This window comes from Leptonychotes weddellii, chromosome 14, assembly GCF_054177405.1.
Source record: "Leptonychotes weddellii isolate Sample4059 chromosome 14, ASM5417740v2, whole genome shotgun sequence".
Lineage (NCBI taxonomy): Eukaryota > Metazoa > Chordata > Mammalia > Carnivora > Phocidae > Leptonychotes > Leptonychotes weddellii.
Window position 1 is genome coordinate 76,336,733 of NC_138382.1, and position 16,026 is coordinate 76,352,758.

Below are 16,026 nucleotides of genomic sequence, written 5' to 3' on the forward strand. Positions count from 1 at the left end.
ACAGAGGATACGATTCCATTTAGATGAAACGTCCAGAACAGGCGAATCTATAAGACAGAAAGTACACCAGTGGCCGGGGGGATGGAAAGAAATGGAGGGGAGAGCATATGGGGAGAACACAAAGGATATGAGGTTACCTGAGGTGATGAAAATGTTCTAAAATTGACTGTGGTGATGGCTATACAATCTGTGAATACACTAAAAAAAAAAAAATCCCTATATTGTACATTGTAAGTGAGCGAATTCTATGGTGTGGGAATCAGATCTCAAGAAAGCTGTTCCCCCCACCGCCACCACCGCCACGTCCAAGGAAAGTAAGCATCAGAGGGGCCTGGAATATCCTTTCATACCAAAAGGTAAGAGAACTACCAAAGACCTCTAGGGTCATGTCACAGGGAACTCAGGAAACAGCCTGAAGATGTCTTCAGTGGCCCAAGATGGGGCCTGGTGCCCAGGAAGAGGGACAGCCACAGTGGATGGGAACATGACCGGCCCGGTCACAGCCATGGGTACAAAATCATATCTGAAAAAGCTCACTTCGCTGGTCATGTTAAAGGATGTTAGGAAACACTATTTCAATAACTGGTAAATAAGGGATGGAATTAAGCACTGATCCTGCCTTTTGTCCAAGAATTAGAACTCAGGATAACCACAAATTGACACGGCAAGTCTGCCATTTAAGTGCATCCCAGCTGAGCAATGATGAAAGAATGGCACAAAGAATTGGAATGGCATCATTTTGCAACCCCTCATCAATTAATGGATCTCGGCAATAATCATCAGTGGCTACTAACATCAAAAAGGGAAAGATGCCTCTTGATGGAGGTGAGGGGCGGCACCTAGGGAGGATCCAAAACATGAAAACCCGAATCTGATGCAGCCTCTAGTTTTACAGGAAATTCAAGGGACAGAGGAACATACTGAACAACACGGCACAGAGGTCATCAGCATAATCCAGAATGTGGGAGACTTTCAGCAGCAGTAACCAACCCCTTCTAAAAAAAACAAATTAAGCTGCAAGGACAAAAACACAGAGAAAAGGGATCTTTAGACACAACTGATGAACTAGTAAGGGTATGAGCTTTATTTTTTTTTTAATTTTATTTATTTGAGAGAGAGAGAGATGGGAGAGCACAGAGGGAGAGGAAGGAGCACACTCCCCACTGAGCAGAGAGCCTGACTTGGGACTTGATCCCAGGACCCTGAGATTATGACCCAAGCCAAAGGCAGACGCTTAACCACCTGAGCCACCCAAGCGCCCCAAGTGTATGAACTTTATTATGCAGAAAACTACACACTGTGTGCAGGCCAGGTCCAGCCCAGGGCTTGCTTTCTGGAAGGCCCTCAAGGTAAGAATGCTTTGTTAAGGGGGCAACCAGAGTGGCTCAGCTGGTTAAGGGTCCGGCTCTTGATTTCGGCTCAGGTCATGATCTCAGGATCCTGGATCAAGCCCCCGGGGCCCCCTTCAGGCTCTGTGCTCGGCAGGCAGGGAGTCTGCTTCTGGCCTCCTCCCTCTGCCCCTCCCCCCACTCATTCTCTCTCAAATAAATAAAATCTTTTAAAAATTAAAATAATCAAAGAAACAACTAAGAATATGCAACAGAGACCAATATGCAGCAGAAATCACCTGTAGCCTGAGAGGCTTCAAATATTTACTACCTGGCCCCTCACAGAAAAAGCTTGCCTTGTCCTAGAGCTATGCACTAAGGCATTTACAGATGAAAGGACAGACGTCTGGGGTTTGCTTCCCATGACGCAGGGGAGGGGGCAGATGTAGAGAAGAAGACTGGCCATGAGCAGACAACTGTGGAAGCTCTCTGACGGGGCTTCACTGTACTGTTTTTTTCTTTGCAAATGTTTGAAGTTTTTCATCAAAAAATGTAAAATAGGCTGAATGAGGAATAAAAGAGATGGCTTATTTGAGATGTCAGTGTGGCAGAGACAGCTAGTTGCCCCACACTACCTGTTCTCCCTTATTAATAGAATTTCAGCTGGGCATGTGACCAAATTCTGGTCAATAAAATGTGAGTGAGTTTTGAGAGGCCTTTGAGGAAGCATCCTTAAACGGAGAAGGCACACCCTCTTACTCTCTCTTCCTCCTCGTGGCTAGAATGTAGTCATGGGAGACTGAGCAGTCATTCTGGACAGTGAGGTGGAATCCATGTGCTAAGGATGGCAGGAAAGCAAGAGGGGAGAACACCACATCCCTGACCACTGTATGAAAATGTCAGTCTGAGGACTGCCTATCTATGAACTTCTTGTACATGAAGGAGAAATAAAGTAGAAATAAAGTTTTATCTTTTAAAAACCAGTATTATTTTGGATTTTCTTATAGTCAAACCTAATCCTAACTGATAGTCAGAAAAATATTTCTTTCAAAACATTCCTGTTGTAAGTGAAAACTGATAAAGGGAAACCCCACTAAAGTGGAGCTGGGAGGCCAGAAAGGGGAGCCACATTACTACCGTCAATCCCAAGAAGAACCATCACTTAGAGACCCCAGCAGAGGCCCCCGCCACAGGAGGGAATCATGACTACAGACCCAACAGGGAAGGACGGACGCTGCTTCTCCGACGAGACATCCACGACCCCAGCAACTCAGCCAGTGAGGACCCACCCTCGCCCTGAACTCCTGCTTTTCTCCAGTGGACTTCGGTTTAGGACAGCCCCTCCCAACCTCTTCTGCCTTCTCCATAAAACCACTCTCCTCTCCTTTCTTTGTTGGACTTGCCTGTGGTTTTGCCGTAGCTTTGCATGTCCCAAGTCTCTGCTATTCCCAAATAAACCCATTTTGCTGGTAAAATAACTGGCTGTTTTATTTTTTAGGTTAACATGTACGAAGGGAGTCTGGCATGGTACACAAGCCCAATTTTGGGTGATAATGGTTAAATGACAGAACTGCAGGTATTCCACATTTTCCCTCAAGGCTGTCTGCATGAGAATGTTTAAAAAATAAAAGTGTGAGTGTAAATTGTTTTTTTTGGGGGGGGGGAAGGAGCTGGAGGTCAGGGGAAGAGGCTCTAGGTCTGAGAACCAACATCCCTGGAAGGTCTGCAAAGAGGGCAAAGCGGAGCCCAGGGAGGTGGGTAAGAGACTGTGCAACTGAGGTAAGAAGAGAGGCTGACATTTAGATGGCAAAGGTGGGGACAGCTGGGGCGCTGGTTGCAAAAGGACAATCCGGGTTACCCGCTGGAGCCTGAGGAGCCTGGCTCCCAATAGCCAGGTGCTCGGGAAAGTTAGGGCCTTCACATTCCTTCCTTGGGGAGTCACCACTCTCTCTGAACTTTAGGGCTGTGAGTAGAGCACCTGCCTGGGCCAGATCAGATAATAACAGGTCTGTCTTTTGATATGAGGTGAGTGGAGAAGAGCCACAACCACTGTCAAGAATTGCTAAATGTGAGCCATCCTGGGTATGAACATTTCCATGGTTAACAGTACTTACCCACAGTTTACTGGGCACCTCGCACTTACCAGGTACTTTATATATATTATCTTACTTAACCTTTCTTCATTTCTTCAGAGTAAATATTGTAAAACCTACTTGAAACTCACAGAAGTAACTTGCCCAAGGTTACAGAGCTAACAAGTGACATTTATGCAGACCTTTAAATAATAAAAGGTACTAAATAAAGTAATCCGGTTTTAAAACACTTGTTCAACCTTTCAAAAAAAAGAATTCCATTTACCAACTGAGTTACTTGAAAGACGGTGACTCAGTTTAAAGGAACATGCCAACATTTCTCCTACAAATGGGATGACGACATCCTCACAAATCTATTTTACTTCTGTATGGTCCTGTCCCTCCCAGCCAACTGAGGCTCGCACAGCACCAGGACACAGGCTTATAAGGTGTGCTCAGCCTGATGGGGACACCGGGAGAGCAGCTGGAGGCCAGCCAGCGTGGAGGCAGGCGCACGGTCGGCCCCTCACGTGGGAGGTGAGGCGGCTGAGGGTGACGGGGAGAGCACAGGGCCTGGGGTCCAGCAGGCCTGGGTGCAAGGCACCACCTTGCCCCGATGACTGTCTGCCCGAGCCTGTTCCCACACCTGTGAAGGGGCAACTGCGCCCACCTTCAGAGCTGTTACGAGCAAGAAGAGGGAAAAAGTGTCAGCTATTGTTACTATGAGGGCCCAACAGCCCAGTGTCTGGACTGATTCCAACTACTAAAAGCTTCCAAGAATAGGCCAACTCCTGCACACCCCTCTGGCTTTGGCCTGTCTCTCTCTCAGGGAAGAGTCTCGGACCACCCTGAAAAAGGAAGGTCACCCAAACAGCCAAGGAAGACCACGTGCCATTTTTCTTTTATAACCCTCGACCCAGGTATAATTACAGATTACAAACTCTGTTGTCCTTTTCCCTCTTTCAATTATAAGCTGCATCGGGTCCGGGACAGTATGAGCTTTACCACTATATTCCCAATGCCATCACACTGTCTGGCACACAGGCAGGTCTCCATAAATGCTTCCTGAGTAAATGAAACGGAACTGAATTCACAGAGCTCATCACCTAGAAAGTCTTCGTTCTGGGTCAAGTATTTTAAAAATAATTGAGGAAAAATTATTTGTTTCCAGACACGGATGGGTTCATAATCTGCCGGTTTCTCTCTCTCCCCCTCTCTCTCACTGGTCAATTTGAAAAATCAGAGAAATATTTCTTTCAGACATGTCTTTCAATGGACACCGTGGTGCTTTAATGATTCAGTAATGGAAACTGGTGACAAAGCTCTACACATAGAAACTCCATCTCGTCTGTTTTGGGCATTCTAACTTGTTTCGAACATCTCATTACAATCTGGCAGAAGGAAACCTGAACAATGTCACCTGCAGAATAACAATTTTCAATAACAACATTTCCAGAAGCCTGGACAGGAAGAGCCAGGGGGGTGAGCCACAACTCTACACACTCTGCTGATGAAGTGTGGACCCAGGTCACGTCTCATTCTGCCCTGCCGACCTCAAAGAGCTGCAGGGAAGATCGAATGGGATAATGTGTATGACTGCACTCCAAAATCCGGAAAGTGACAAAGGTCTTGCATGACAGCCACTCTGGGCTATACCCTTAAGTCTCACTGGCGAAAACAGAGGATATAGGACCGAATAAATTTGGGGGAGTGAAGAGAACCTGGAGCCATCAGAGGAGACTTGGTGCCACCTAGCCACGCCTCCCTCTAAATGAACTCCACGAGGCCCTCAGCAGACGCGGCAGCTACTGACCTGGTGCGGGAGGCAGGGAGCCACCAAGACTTCCCCAACTGACACAATTCATTCTGGAGCAATTCATAACGTTAAGCAATGCTTCCTTAGCCTTTCCCCCTGTAGTTTTTACCATGTAGGGGGTCCTTAGTCTACATAATACTCTCCAGAACTTCCGGGGGATGGCAATCCAAGGAGGCAGCTTTTAGGAATCTGACAGCATGGTTGAGTGGAGAAGGAATTTTTTACGTACCTCAGCTACAGTTTTGGACTGAAGGGGGTAGAAAGGAGGATGACACAGCTGTTTTTGTTTTGTTTTAATTCCCCCAAGCCAAGAGATTAGTTTCTAAAGCATATACCTAGCACCACAAAATTAGTAAAAAACAGCAGCTAAAGTCTGAGTGCTTACAATGTGGCTGGCTTTGTTCTAAAAGCGTTATATGTAGAAACTAATACTTCCCACAACCCTAGGATATATGGCACTATTATTATACCCATTTTATAGATGAGTTAATTAAGGCACAGAGCCTTTGACTGAGCAAATTGCTCAAGTTCACAGACTAGTAAGTAGTGAACCTAGGATTCAAACCCAGCCAGGCCCCAGACTAGCCCTCTTTCCACTACATAATACGGCCTCACACAATAGCAGGGTCTCTACTTTCCCACTGCTCACAGCCCTAATCCTGACCCAAAGGCCCTCACCCACTTCCATTGCTTATATTGCTTATATTCTGCCTTGCTCTTCACCCACTAGGACTTACTGTCTCTAAATCAGAGTTTGTCCCATGGACCCCAATTCCAGACCCTCTATGGCCTTCGCCTCCTACCTTAACTAGGATTCACAATTTCCCATCATGTTGTTTCCAACTTCCCTGGCTAGTAAAGTCACAGACTGTGTCAAGGATTTCAAATCCACACAGTTTCATTTCTTACTCACTTCAATCCCGCTTCTCTACCGAGAATCCCAGAAGTTCTTGTAACATGAAAAGGTAGAGACTGACTTGCTGAGAATTTTGCTAAGTCCGTGCACAGTCTCCTCCGCATTTTGTCGGAGGAGCACACACAGCCAAGGCTGTAATATAAAGACTCACTGATTTAATACGTGCTCAATAAAGGCTGACTGCTTCTGGCAGCTTTTCCAGCTATGGAGATGAGCACTCCCAAGGCTTCTTCTGCTATAAGAGCCATCTGTACCAGAGAGAAATAAATGGCTATGGGACAGAGCCGCGCACCCACACCAGAGATGCTGGAAGACATTCACTCTAATGTGTCCAGTTCGCGAACAAGGTCTTGTGTGACAGACGCCCAGCAGGGAGGCTGCCTGGCGCCTGCATCCTACCTTCACTCCGTCCAACACAGCCTTGATGACCCCCTTCACGGTTGTCACCGTCTCTTTATCTTCTGAGTTCACACCTTCTAGCATCACTTGGTCAGACCAACGGATGAGGTTGGCGAGACTTTGGTACACTCGGTTATAGCAGGAGGAGAGGGCTGAGCTGGGGGAGAGAAGAGTTTGTAAAGAAAGTTAAACATCTACAGCATGACCATAATGGAATTTTACATTATGAAGCAACTGTTTAGTACAGAACCAGCTTCTCGGTGATGAGGGCATGTTTCTCAATCTTTCTGTAAGCGCCACACTCCCTCCCTTTCTGATAACACATCCCCCCACCCCCCGAACCTATGTCCTTACATCCCACAAACACTGTATAGAGCTTTATATTCTAGTCTGTTCTAAATTTTTTTTCATTTCCCAAATAGAACATATAAAAATTCCCTCATAGTTTTTATACTCCTTCAAACTTCACACCCCCTGCAAGATTCTGGCCTCTGTCAAGGAATGCCCCATCTTCCGCTCCTCCTTGCTGCTAATCATTGGTCAAAGCACCGTACACTTCTTGTTTTCGATCAGACTAACATGGTAAATGTGTCACAAGGAGCCAATGGGTTTGCAGAATTTTAGCAGGCAGGATCCTTTAGCAAAACAGCCTCTAAACACGAGCTCCGACAGATCTATAACTGACTAGAAGTCCTTCTAACACGGGCTCAGCTTCATCAGCCTCTGCACTAACTTCATGGAGCAGTGCACTAATGAAGAGCATTTCAAGATGACAGCTGAGAGAAAAGGAGGCCTGTGGCGGGGGAGGCGTCAACTGCCCACCACGATGCCCACACACGCAGAGCCCAAGGCCCGGAGACTTCTGGATGCCTCAGTGACTGGGGAGGGGAGGCCCAAATGTAGACTTTTTAGATCTCCTACACATTTTTAAGTAACTAGAGATAATTCTCTCTAGGAATTATGGAAAGGATTATTTTTCCATTTTAAATATTATGGATTATAAAAGAAGAGTAAAATTATGGAAAATTTGGGGGATGCCCCTTCCTCCACTCAAAAAAAAAGTGGGGGGAGAAAAAGAATGAGGTAGACATTTAGGAGCCAAAGACAGAATTTTGAGAAAAAGATATAATATTGTAAAATATCCCTAAAACAGGTTCTAAAAGGGCACCTGGGTGGCTCAGTCGGTTAAGCATCTGCCTTCGGCTCAGGTCATGATCCCAGGGTCCTGGGATCGAGCCCCGCGTCGGGCTCCCTGCTCAGCGGGGAGTCTGCGTCTCCCTCTGACCCTCCTCCCTCTCATGCTCTCTGTCTCTCATTCTCTCTCTCAAAATAAATAAATAAATAAAATCTTAAAAAAAAAACCAAACCAGGTTCTAAAAACAAACCTATTTAAAACAAAAACCTGAACCAAACAATGCTCTGGTGAGAAGTTCTTCAAAATCAGGTAAGGAGGAAAAAACTTTTCCAGGACGTCTACAGTTTCCATGTAGCCAGTCATTCCGCTCTGTGCATGTTCCAACAGGAGAAATAGAACAGTCCGAAAGAATGAAAGCCAACTCCTCGAGTCCCATTAGATACAAGAACAGTTTACCAACGGGGCCCCGAGAGAGCCAGGGCTTGGCTGCCTCACGGAGTAACACGAGTGACAAGTACTTGGTGTTGGACCCACTCTCTTGGAAGGAGGGTCGAGGGAGGGAGACAAGAACTCAGTCTTCCCTGGGGGCCGGATGGGAGGTAGTGCCATCCTGCGGGGGTGGGGGTGGTGGGGGTGCTAGCAAGGCCAGATGAGGCAGGCAGGGCCAGATGAGGCCTCTGTGAACAAAGACTGCCGCCTTCTGCCAAAGCGCCCGTGGGGGATTCCACCAAAGTGCCAATCACACTGTTGAATTACTGGCAAGGATTAGCTGAAAAGGAGGGGGGGAGACATTTCTCGGTAATACTTAATTTCTACCTGCACTGAATGGTAACGCTTCCCTGAAAGCACCCGAAGAAGCCGGCAACTGTGGCCACCCTTCACAGTATTAGCTTGGAAGCAGAAATATTCCTGTATCAGGGGCTAAGACATTAAGAAAGAAAGGAGGGTCCTGGACTGTGACAGTGTCCAGTGGACCAGTGGCTGGTCTGTTTCTGAAACGGAGTGAAGCCATCAACACTGAAGGCAAGCACAAATCCTGTTCTCAAACGTCTCTGGACATTCCACCATGTGGGAGAAGCCTCCCCACACTGCTCACACTCAGCAGCCCAGCTGCTTGTTCTAAGGCCAGCCCTCCACTGTCCCAGCACCCTAGGGGAGGGCGACCAAGACCCCTCCAGCTAGGACCCAACCCACAGAGAAAGCTCTGAGCAGAAGACAGGAAAACACCTTCCCAGCTTACAAACTGCACTGGGAGGGATGAGAGGATGGAAGGAATCGAAGAGGAAACTTCGAGGAGGAGATACCAGGGTGACCAAGAAAAATATCAGTTGGCTTTACAAGAATTTCAGGAGGAAAAGTCCCGGAAGTGGTATTAGCCAAAGGACTACCAGGGGAAAGAGTCATCGCGCCTTATGGCCACATCCACCAGGTGTTTGCTTCCCTCTAGGAAATTGTTCTAGACATTTTATTGCTAGTGTGTCAACTACAAAATAGCTATAAAAGATCCTCATAGACAAAAAATGCCCCCAAACCACTGCTATGGCTTGATCCATTCTCGACTCCCCCCAAGAAGCTCAGTGCCTGAGCCCCGACTCCCCGCGGCCCCTCGGTCCATGCCCCAGAGTGGCCACCACCGTCTCCTCCCTTTGGGAGCACCCTGTGCCCTGCCGGCCTAAGGCCCTTCCTTGGCTTTCCTTCTCCCCTGCCCCGACAGCCGGTCCAATTCCTACCCTTCCTTCACGCCCCGCCCCAGCATCTCCTGCTCCGGGAAGTTTAACTGGGCCATAGGGCTCTCCTCTAACTCTCCCTCCTTCAAATCCCAACAGAGCTTCCATTCGATACCATAAAATTGTGCCTTATCACACGTGGGGAAGTTGATTTTTTCCACTAGATTCTAATTCTCCTGTGGTAGGGACCATCTCACGAGTAGAGGTACAGGAGAATAGTGCATAAAAAGCTGTCTACACATCTGACCCTAGCATCCTGTGAGGCACAGTCCCTCAAAGGAGAACAGCGCTGGGCCTTCTACGAGCTGGGCTCAGGGCTGACTACCAGGGAGATGCAGTCCTCCTCTGGGACAGCAGCATGGCTCGGACAAGTGAAGACAGTAGCAGGGCACAGCCATACCACTGTTTTATCCTCCGCCACCAACTGGCCCAAAGAGCACAATCTGCAGGGGTCAGCTGAGACTCCAGGGCAGAAGTCCCAGGGCAGAGAGCTTCTTGGAAATAAAGATGCTGTTTGCACTATCTCCCAGAAGAAGAAAACTATGCACTTTGCTGCCAAGTTCTGAAAGCGGTTCATAAAAGCTCAGTCTCACGGGGCTGTATGAACATTAAACCACCTCAAGGAACTGAAAACAGGGATGTGTTTATCCTGAGCAGGTACCAGAAAAGAAACACAAAGCCAGCAGGCATCTGACAGCCTCTCAAAGGAAAAGCGCCTGCTAGGCTCTCACTTAAGATTACATTTAATATTCCTTTCCTTTCTGTACTTAACAAGAAATATGGGCGCAAGCTGCTCCCAACCTTTAGGGGGAAAATGCACTCTAGCAATAAAATCGTTCCTCCACAAAAGCTCTCTGGGACGAAGATGGACTCCACCCCACATACCTGGCTTCCAGTGACTCGAGGCGCTGTCTGGGAGATCCTGGCTTGACACGGTTAAATGTCTCATGAATCCATGCTCTAATGGGATTCTTTTCTACCTCTTTTGGCCTAATCAGCTAAGCAGTCAAGGTCTCTACCAGGTTAGATATTAATAAGATTTAATGCTGCAATAAACCCAAGGAAGGGTGCGAGATACGTGTCCAAATCTTAATGTGATTATTGCCAATGACCTAAGGCAAAGAAACAGTCACAGACTTACCCTGTGGCTCCATCGCTAGCAAGGGGAGAGATCTCCCTCAGTGTCAAGGCCTCATGAGCAACATCAACCTCAACCTTGGGAAAGCATCAAGTCATAGCTATGGGGCTCCTTTCCCTCCCAACACTCTCCCCTATTCCTAGAAGCCCTGAGTTTGAAGTGCCCTCAAACCAAAATGCCCGTAGGCCTCCCTTGCTCTGACACAGCCAAGGACTTCAGGGCAACTCACCTGTGTTGAATTCGAGGATCGCTCTGCACCAGGGGTAAGATGGCCTCCAGCACCTTGCTGGCTGACCCTGGAAGCATCTCCAGCACCTTCTTATCAATAGCCATTTTGTCCACAATGGTCTTAAAGTAGCGCAAGGCACTAACAACTTCCTTTTCTTTCTCTTCCAGCCAGCTCAGGTTCTGAAAGGAAATGTTAAGCATAGGAGGGAGGAGAGAGATTAACGGGAGCTATTTTGAAAAAAATAAAGTACGATTTGCTATAAACTAGCTTGAGACTGATGCAAACAGAAAAAGCTTCTTGCTGCAGAAACCAAGCCAAATTACTTTCTAAGGATTGCAATCAGGATACAGAGGCTAGGCTTGAAGGAAGGAGAAGGGAGCTTGGACCAGGAAAGTTCACTGAGATACTCCTGAATTCCCTTCCTCGTACAGACTGATGTGGCCTGAGGTCTTGAAAATTGCTTCTCTTCCTCTACCACACTGAGATAGCACCGCTAATCTCATGAAGCCTAGGGAGGACTAATTTGCTGATGGCTGTAGGAAGCTTAGAGAACCAACAGTTAGGTCTCATCATGGTGCGTATCTATCCAGTAAATCAAATCAAGAGATCCCAGGCCTTTCAAAGATCTGAGGGACTGTATAAGATAGGCAGAGGCATTTGTGTTCAAAACCCATTTTTCCAGGACCCCTCACTAGATTCCCACATTCAACCCAAAGATGCAGCCCCCTCTCAATGAAATGACATGGCTCTCTCAAAGGGTCTGGAAACCCCAGGGTTAGAAGGGGCGGATGCTCGGAGGTGAAAAGGCAAAGAAGCTGGAGCAGGTGGTAATGGTTCAATCACTACTCGTGCACCAAATGCAAACAGCATTCACAGTCCTTCTGCTCCCGAAGAAAGCCCAGCTAGGAGGAAAATAACATACAGAGCCCTACACTTACCAGCATTCAAATTCTCATGCCCAAATCTTTTCTCTGTGACTACAGGATACCTCGAATCCACAGTCAGTGGGCACATACACCCCTCAGTTCCCTTCCCCAACCTCTCTCTCTATTGGCCCTAATGTCAGCGACCTGGGTCCCAGCTGGCTGGCAGGGAAGGGAGATCAAGGACGACCTATAAAACAGATACCCTACCCAAATGAAACTGATTACATGTCCAGTGCAAATTAAGATCCCTGTATATGAGGAAAACTGCCACCTGTGGACTCTTTGGGGTCCAGCGAATACAGCGACCAAGGGCAAGAAGAACATTCTAGAAAAAGTTGATTTCAACAATAATCTATAAATAGATAAATAAATGGTATGTAATAAGAAGTGATTATGATTCTGAACACTAGCTCTTTTCTTCTTAAACGATGGGGAAATGTCAATTTAAATTTATTTAAATTGCATGTTTAATGTGTGGGAATATCAAAAGACAAATATACAAATGGGATCAAGAAGGAAATAGCTTCTTTGGTCAGGCAAGTTCCGAAGACCCGATTCACTTTCTCTCAATGGGGTACTTCCCCAAAGGTGGTCTACAGACCCCAAATATGAGGTTCTCTAAGTGGGGGAGCACCCCTTCCCCACCCCCATCACTGGCCGCTTTACCTTTTCTCTGTTTTTTACGACCAGACACATTTATTTACTTTTTCCAAGAAGCCAGGCTCTTGTTTCCCATCTCATGGACAAGAGCTTTCTGCCGGGGCCAGGAAGAACGTGACTATGAAGGAATCATACCCAGACATCAATGTGACTGAAACCCCAGCTGGCCAGTCTGGCTAGAGGACCCTGACCACAGCCCTGCCATCTCAGCACATCAGGATGTGTCTGGAGCCAGGGATGATGAAAGATGGAGAAGAATCAGGAAACATTGTAAGAAAATGTGTCATCAGGTTTGCTAGGGAGAAGGGGGCTGACCTGGAGATGGGGGGCACCCAAAAGGGGCAGGAAGGTACTTCTGAGCACAAAGAATCTTCCTGTCATTTGCAGAGAGATCAAATGAGCTACTGGAGAGCCAGGCTGCCCTGGGCTCCTACTAAAGGAGCTGACAACTTAGCAGCGTCAGGTTTCATCCATTAACCCTCCAGCAAACTGCACTCCCAGAATCAACTGTCCGTTCACAGTCCCTCTGCTCCGGAACAGCTTTGGCTGTTCAACTCTGGCATCTTGCAAGTGCAGCCAGCAGTCGGAGAGTTTACAGAGAGACATCTAGATGGAGCACGTGCTAGAACTGGGAGCCCAAAGCCTTAGCTCTGCTGAAGTTGCCCGGCTGTACTGGGGCATCCCCTCCTGCCATCCACAAACCCGGAAACTACCTGAGGGTCGCGGTGCTGGGGCAGGGCCTAGACCCAAAGCCACCGCGGGGCTCGGGGACCACTGGCTTCACGCTCCTCATCTGCAAAAACGGGGAGGCTAATACCTAACCTGGGTAATCGAAAGAGCCTGATGTGGGGAAGTGAATGAGAAAGCACATGGAAGTAGTTCATAAAATAAAACCAGATTTTGATGGAGAAAACTTGGGCCAGAGCCCAAACTCTGTATATGAGGAATAATAAAAGCTTTTGCACGCAGTTATGGTGAGGAGTAAATAGGACAGCATGTGCAATCACCTAGGACAGGGCCTGGCCAAAGAGAGACCTTCAGGAAGCTGTAGATCAATTTGAATCTGTGATCTACTGAGCTGCAGTTTCCCCTGTATTTAAACAGGGAATGCTGGGACGCCTGGCTGGCCCGGGCAGTTAGAGCACGTGACTCGTGATCTCAGGGTCATGAGTTCAAGCCCCACGTTGGATGTGGAACCTACTTAAAAATAAATAAAAAACAAAACAAAACAAAACAGGGAATGCCATGCATATAAACTGGGATTAAAATGAGAACATATATGGAAATATTCTCTAAGAGGTAAGAGAGCTAATAAGTAATCAATAATGATGAGAGCAAATGACAGACGTATTTTCAGATTTCTCCGACAGCATCTTCTAAGTTCACACATGTTGGTAGATTCCCCAAGATTTCCAGTTCTGCCTGTGGGCTTTCACTAAACAGGACATTTGTACTCACATGGTCTCGGGCAGCTGACTTGGGGCAGAGCAGAGTAATTCAACCCTTCTTAAAGGGTGACAACCAACAACCGGAGTAACATTCTTCCCTGGTAAAGACCATACCTACAGTCCCCTGCTACACCACGGGTTCTCAGCTGCGGCTCTACTGTCATCTTGGGGTGGATAATTCTCTGCTGCAGGGAGGGCTGTCCTGTGTAGGCTGTTCACCAGCATCCCCAGCTTCTACCCACCAGATCCAGTAGCACCTGCTTCACCTTCCTAGTGGTGACAACCAAAAATGTCTCCAGACATTGCCAACGTCCCCTGGAATTTGCAGGAACCCACACTGAGTGAAGGACACTTTCGCACTGAATGTCCCCCCACGACCTCTCTTGGGAGTGATGAAGAAAGGGGGAAAGCTCCAAGCACTGAGTGGCTGAGACAGTCTCTTACAGCACTAACTAGCAGAACACGGCTGTTCTAAGTCGCTTTACTCTGGGCCGTCTGCACTGCGCTACATGGCCACGGACCCTCTGCTTGGGGTTTTTGTTTTGTTTTTTTAACCAAACTCAGCTCCAAGAGATTGTTAAACAGACTGAACCAGAAAGTAACTATGGTGCACACCAAATCTTCTACTTTCCTACTCTGCAGTCTGGGATTTCATCAATCTGGCAAACACTGAACATTTTTACTCTTCTTCTTCAGCCTCTTTTTGCTAAGAGATGAGGCAGGCCTGGTTAGTACTTGGATGGGAGGGAAAAGGGTTATTCAACAAAAGACTTTTGGACTTCAGACTTTAATGTTCTCCACTTTTAACTAGAATTTTAGGATATTCTGGTCAAAATAAAAACAAAAACAGAGGTACACTGCAAAATTCAAGAATTCTGCGCTTATGTAACAGGGCAGTGTTTGCCGGTGGCAGTCAACTGGTGGCTGTGACAAGACCATGCTGCGGACAATCCCTGGAGCATTAGGATGTATTTCTCTACAGGCTTCTTTTTATTTTACATTGCTAAGGTTAATTTTGTTTTTCTGGTTTGTTGTGTGAGAGTTACCACTTGGATTTGTGGGACATTCCAACATAAATTCTGGCTTTCATAAAGAGGAAATGTAGCGTCCCGAGGGGACTGACTTGGGTGTCAGACAGCCTGAGCTCAAGTCAGCTTCACTGCCTCTTCCTGCGTGATGGTAGCTAATGCTTCCTACCTCTACAGCCTCAGTTTCCGCTTCTGCAAAATAAGTTTCCACCTCCCAGGGCTGTTATGAGTGTTCAGTAAGAGAGTAAGTAAGCGCAAAGCACTGAGCACGCACGAGGCTAAGGAAAGTCTGGATAAATGTTAGCAGCACAAAAGGTGTCCCTGGTTCTGAGTACTTGGTTCTGTGCACTCTCACCACCCCGAGTCCTGCTAGATGTCTAACACAGCACCTTTTACTGCAGATACTCCTCCCTGTCCTAACTATTCAGATCGCCGGAGCAACTCAAGGAATGAAGAGCTGGTCTTGAGAGATGAGACTCACCCACTTCCCCCAGAACCCAATGGACCCAAGCGGCACACCCAAACCAACCCCAGAAAGGACCCCCAAGCTTCCGTCATGGAGTGCTGCGCTCTCTCCAAAGACCACAGAGGCTTGGATAAACTCTTAATTTTACCCAAGGCCCCTTGGACTGTTTCCTGAACAGTGAAGCCCACAGTCGCCACCCAACTGAACACAAGGATATTGTAATAGATTTTTCTTTCCATCCCCAAAACCATGGCCCAGGATTCTGCAGTAGAAGGCAAGGCAAACCCAATTGTTCTTAGCGTCACACTGACCTTCTGCCTCTGAGACCTGGAAGCCACAGCACTGGTGGACATAAACTCTACTGTCTGCTGCTCCAGATCCAAGGGGAGGGGGCAGCCCTCTGGTAGAAATCTGTCTGTTGCCTCCTGGAAGAGAGGAAACCTGGATTCCTACAGAGCTTGGAATGGCCGTTCGAGGCTGAAGGGAGGGGCTGGTGAATATCTGCTGCTGTTTCGACATATCTGGCTTGACTGGCCCTGCTGAGGTTACTTGCGCTTGAGGACATCCTTGGCCGGGTTTCAAGGATTTGGCATGTCTCAGAGCATGGGCCCTAAAGCCAAATGAAGGATGTTCTGGACGTAACAAACCTCCCTCTAAGTGTGTGCGTGCCAGGGCAACACGGGACTGTCTGGGGCAGGGAGGCAGCATTGTGAGGTATAAACATGGTGCACTGAGCTG

At 47.5% G+C, this 16,026-nt stretch overlaps 1 protein-coding gene across 7 annotated transcripts in view; it reads right to left on the reverse strand.

Moving 5' to 3' along the window:
- RAPGEF1 (Rap guanine nucleotide exchange factor 1) overlaps positions 1-16,026 on the reverse strand; it is a 135,724-nt gene that overhangs the window by 50,565 nt on the left and 69,133 nt on the right. For 5 of the 7 annotated variants that reach the window (XM_081803811.1, XM_081803810.1, XM_081803813.1 and 2 more), the window contains 3 exons: positions 15,600-15,713; positions 10,761-10,939; positions 6,532-6,688 (listed from right to left, as the gene is read on the reverse strand). In XM_081803811.1, the coding sequence (XP_081659937.1) occupies positions 6,532-6,688; positions 10,761-10,939; positions 15,600-15,713 (450 nt within the window). The remainder of the gene's footprint in view (positions 1-6,531; positions 6,689-10,760; positions 10,940-15,599; positions 15,714-16,026) is intronic. The other 2 variants (XM_081803812.1, XM_081803814.1) reach the window with 1 other exon arrangement.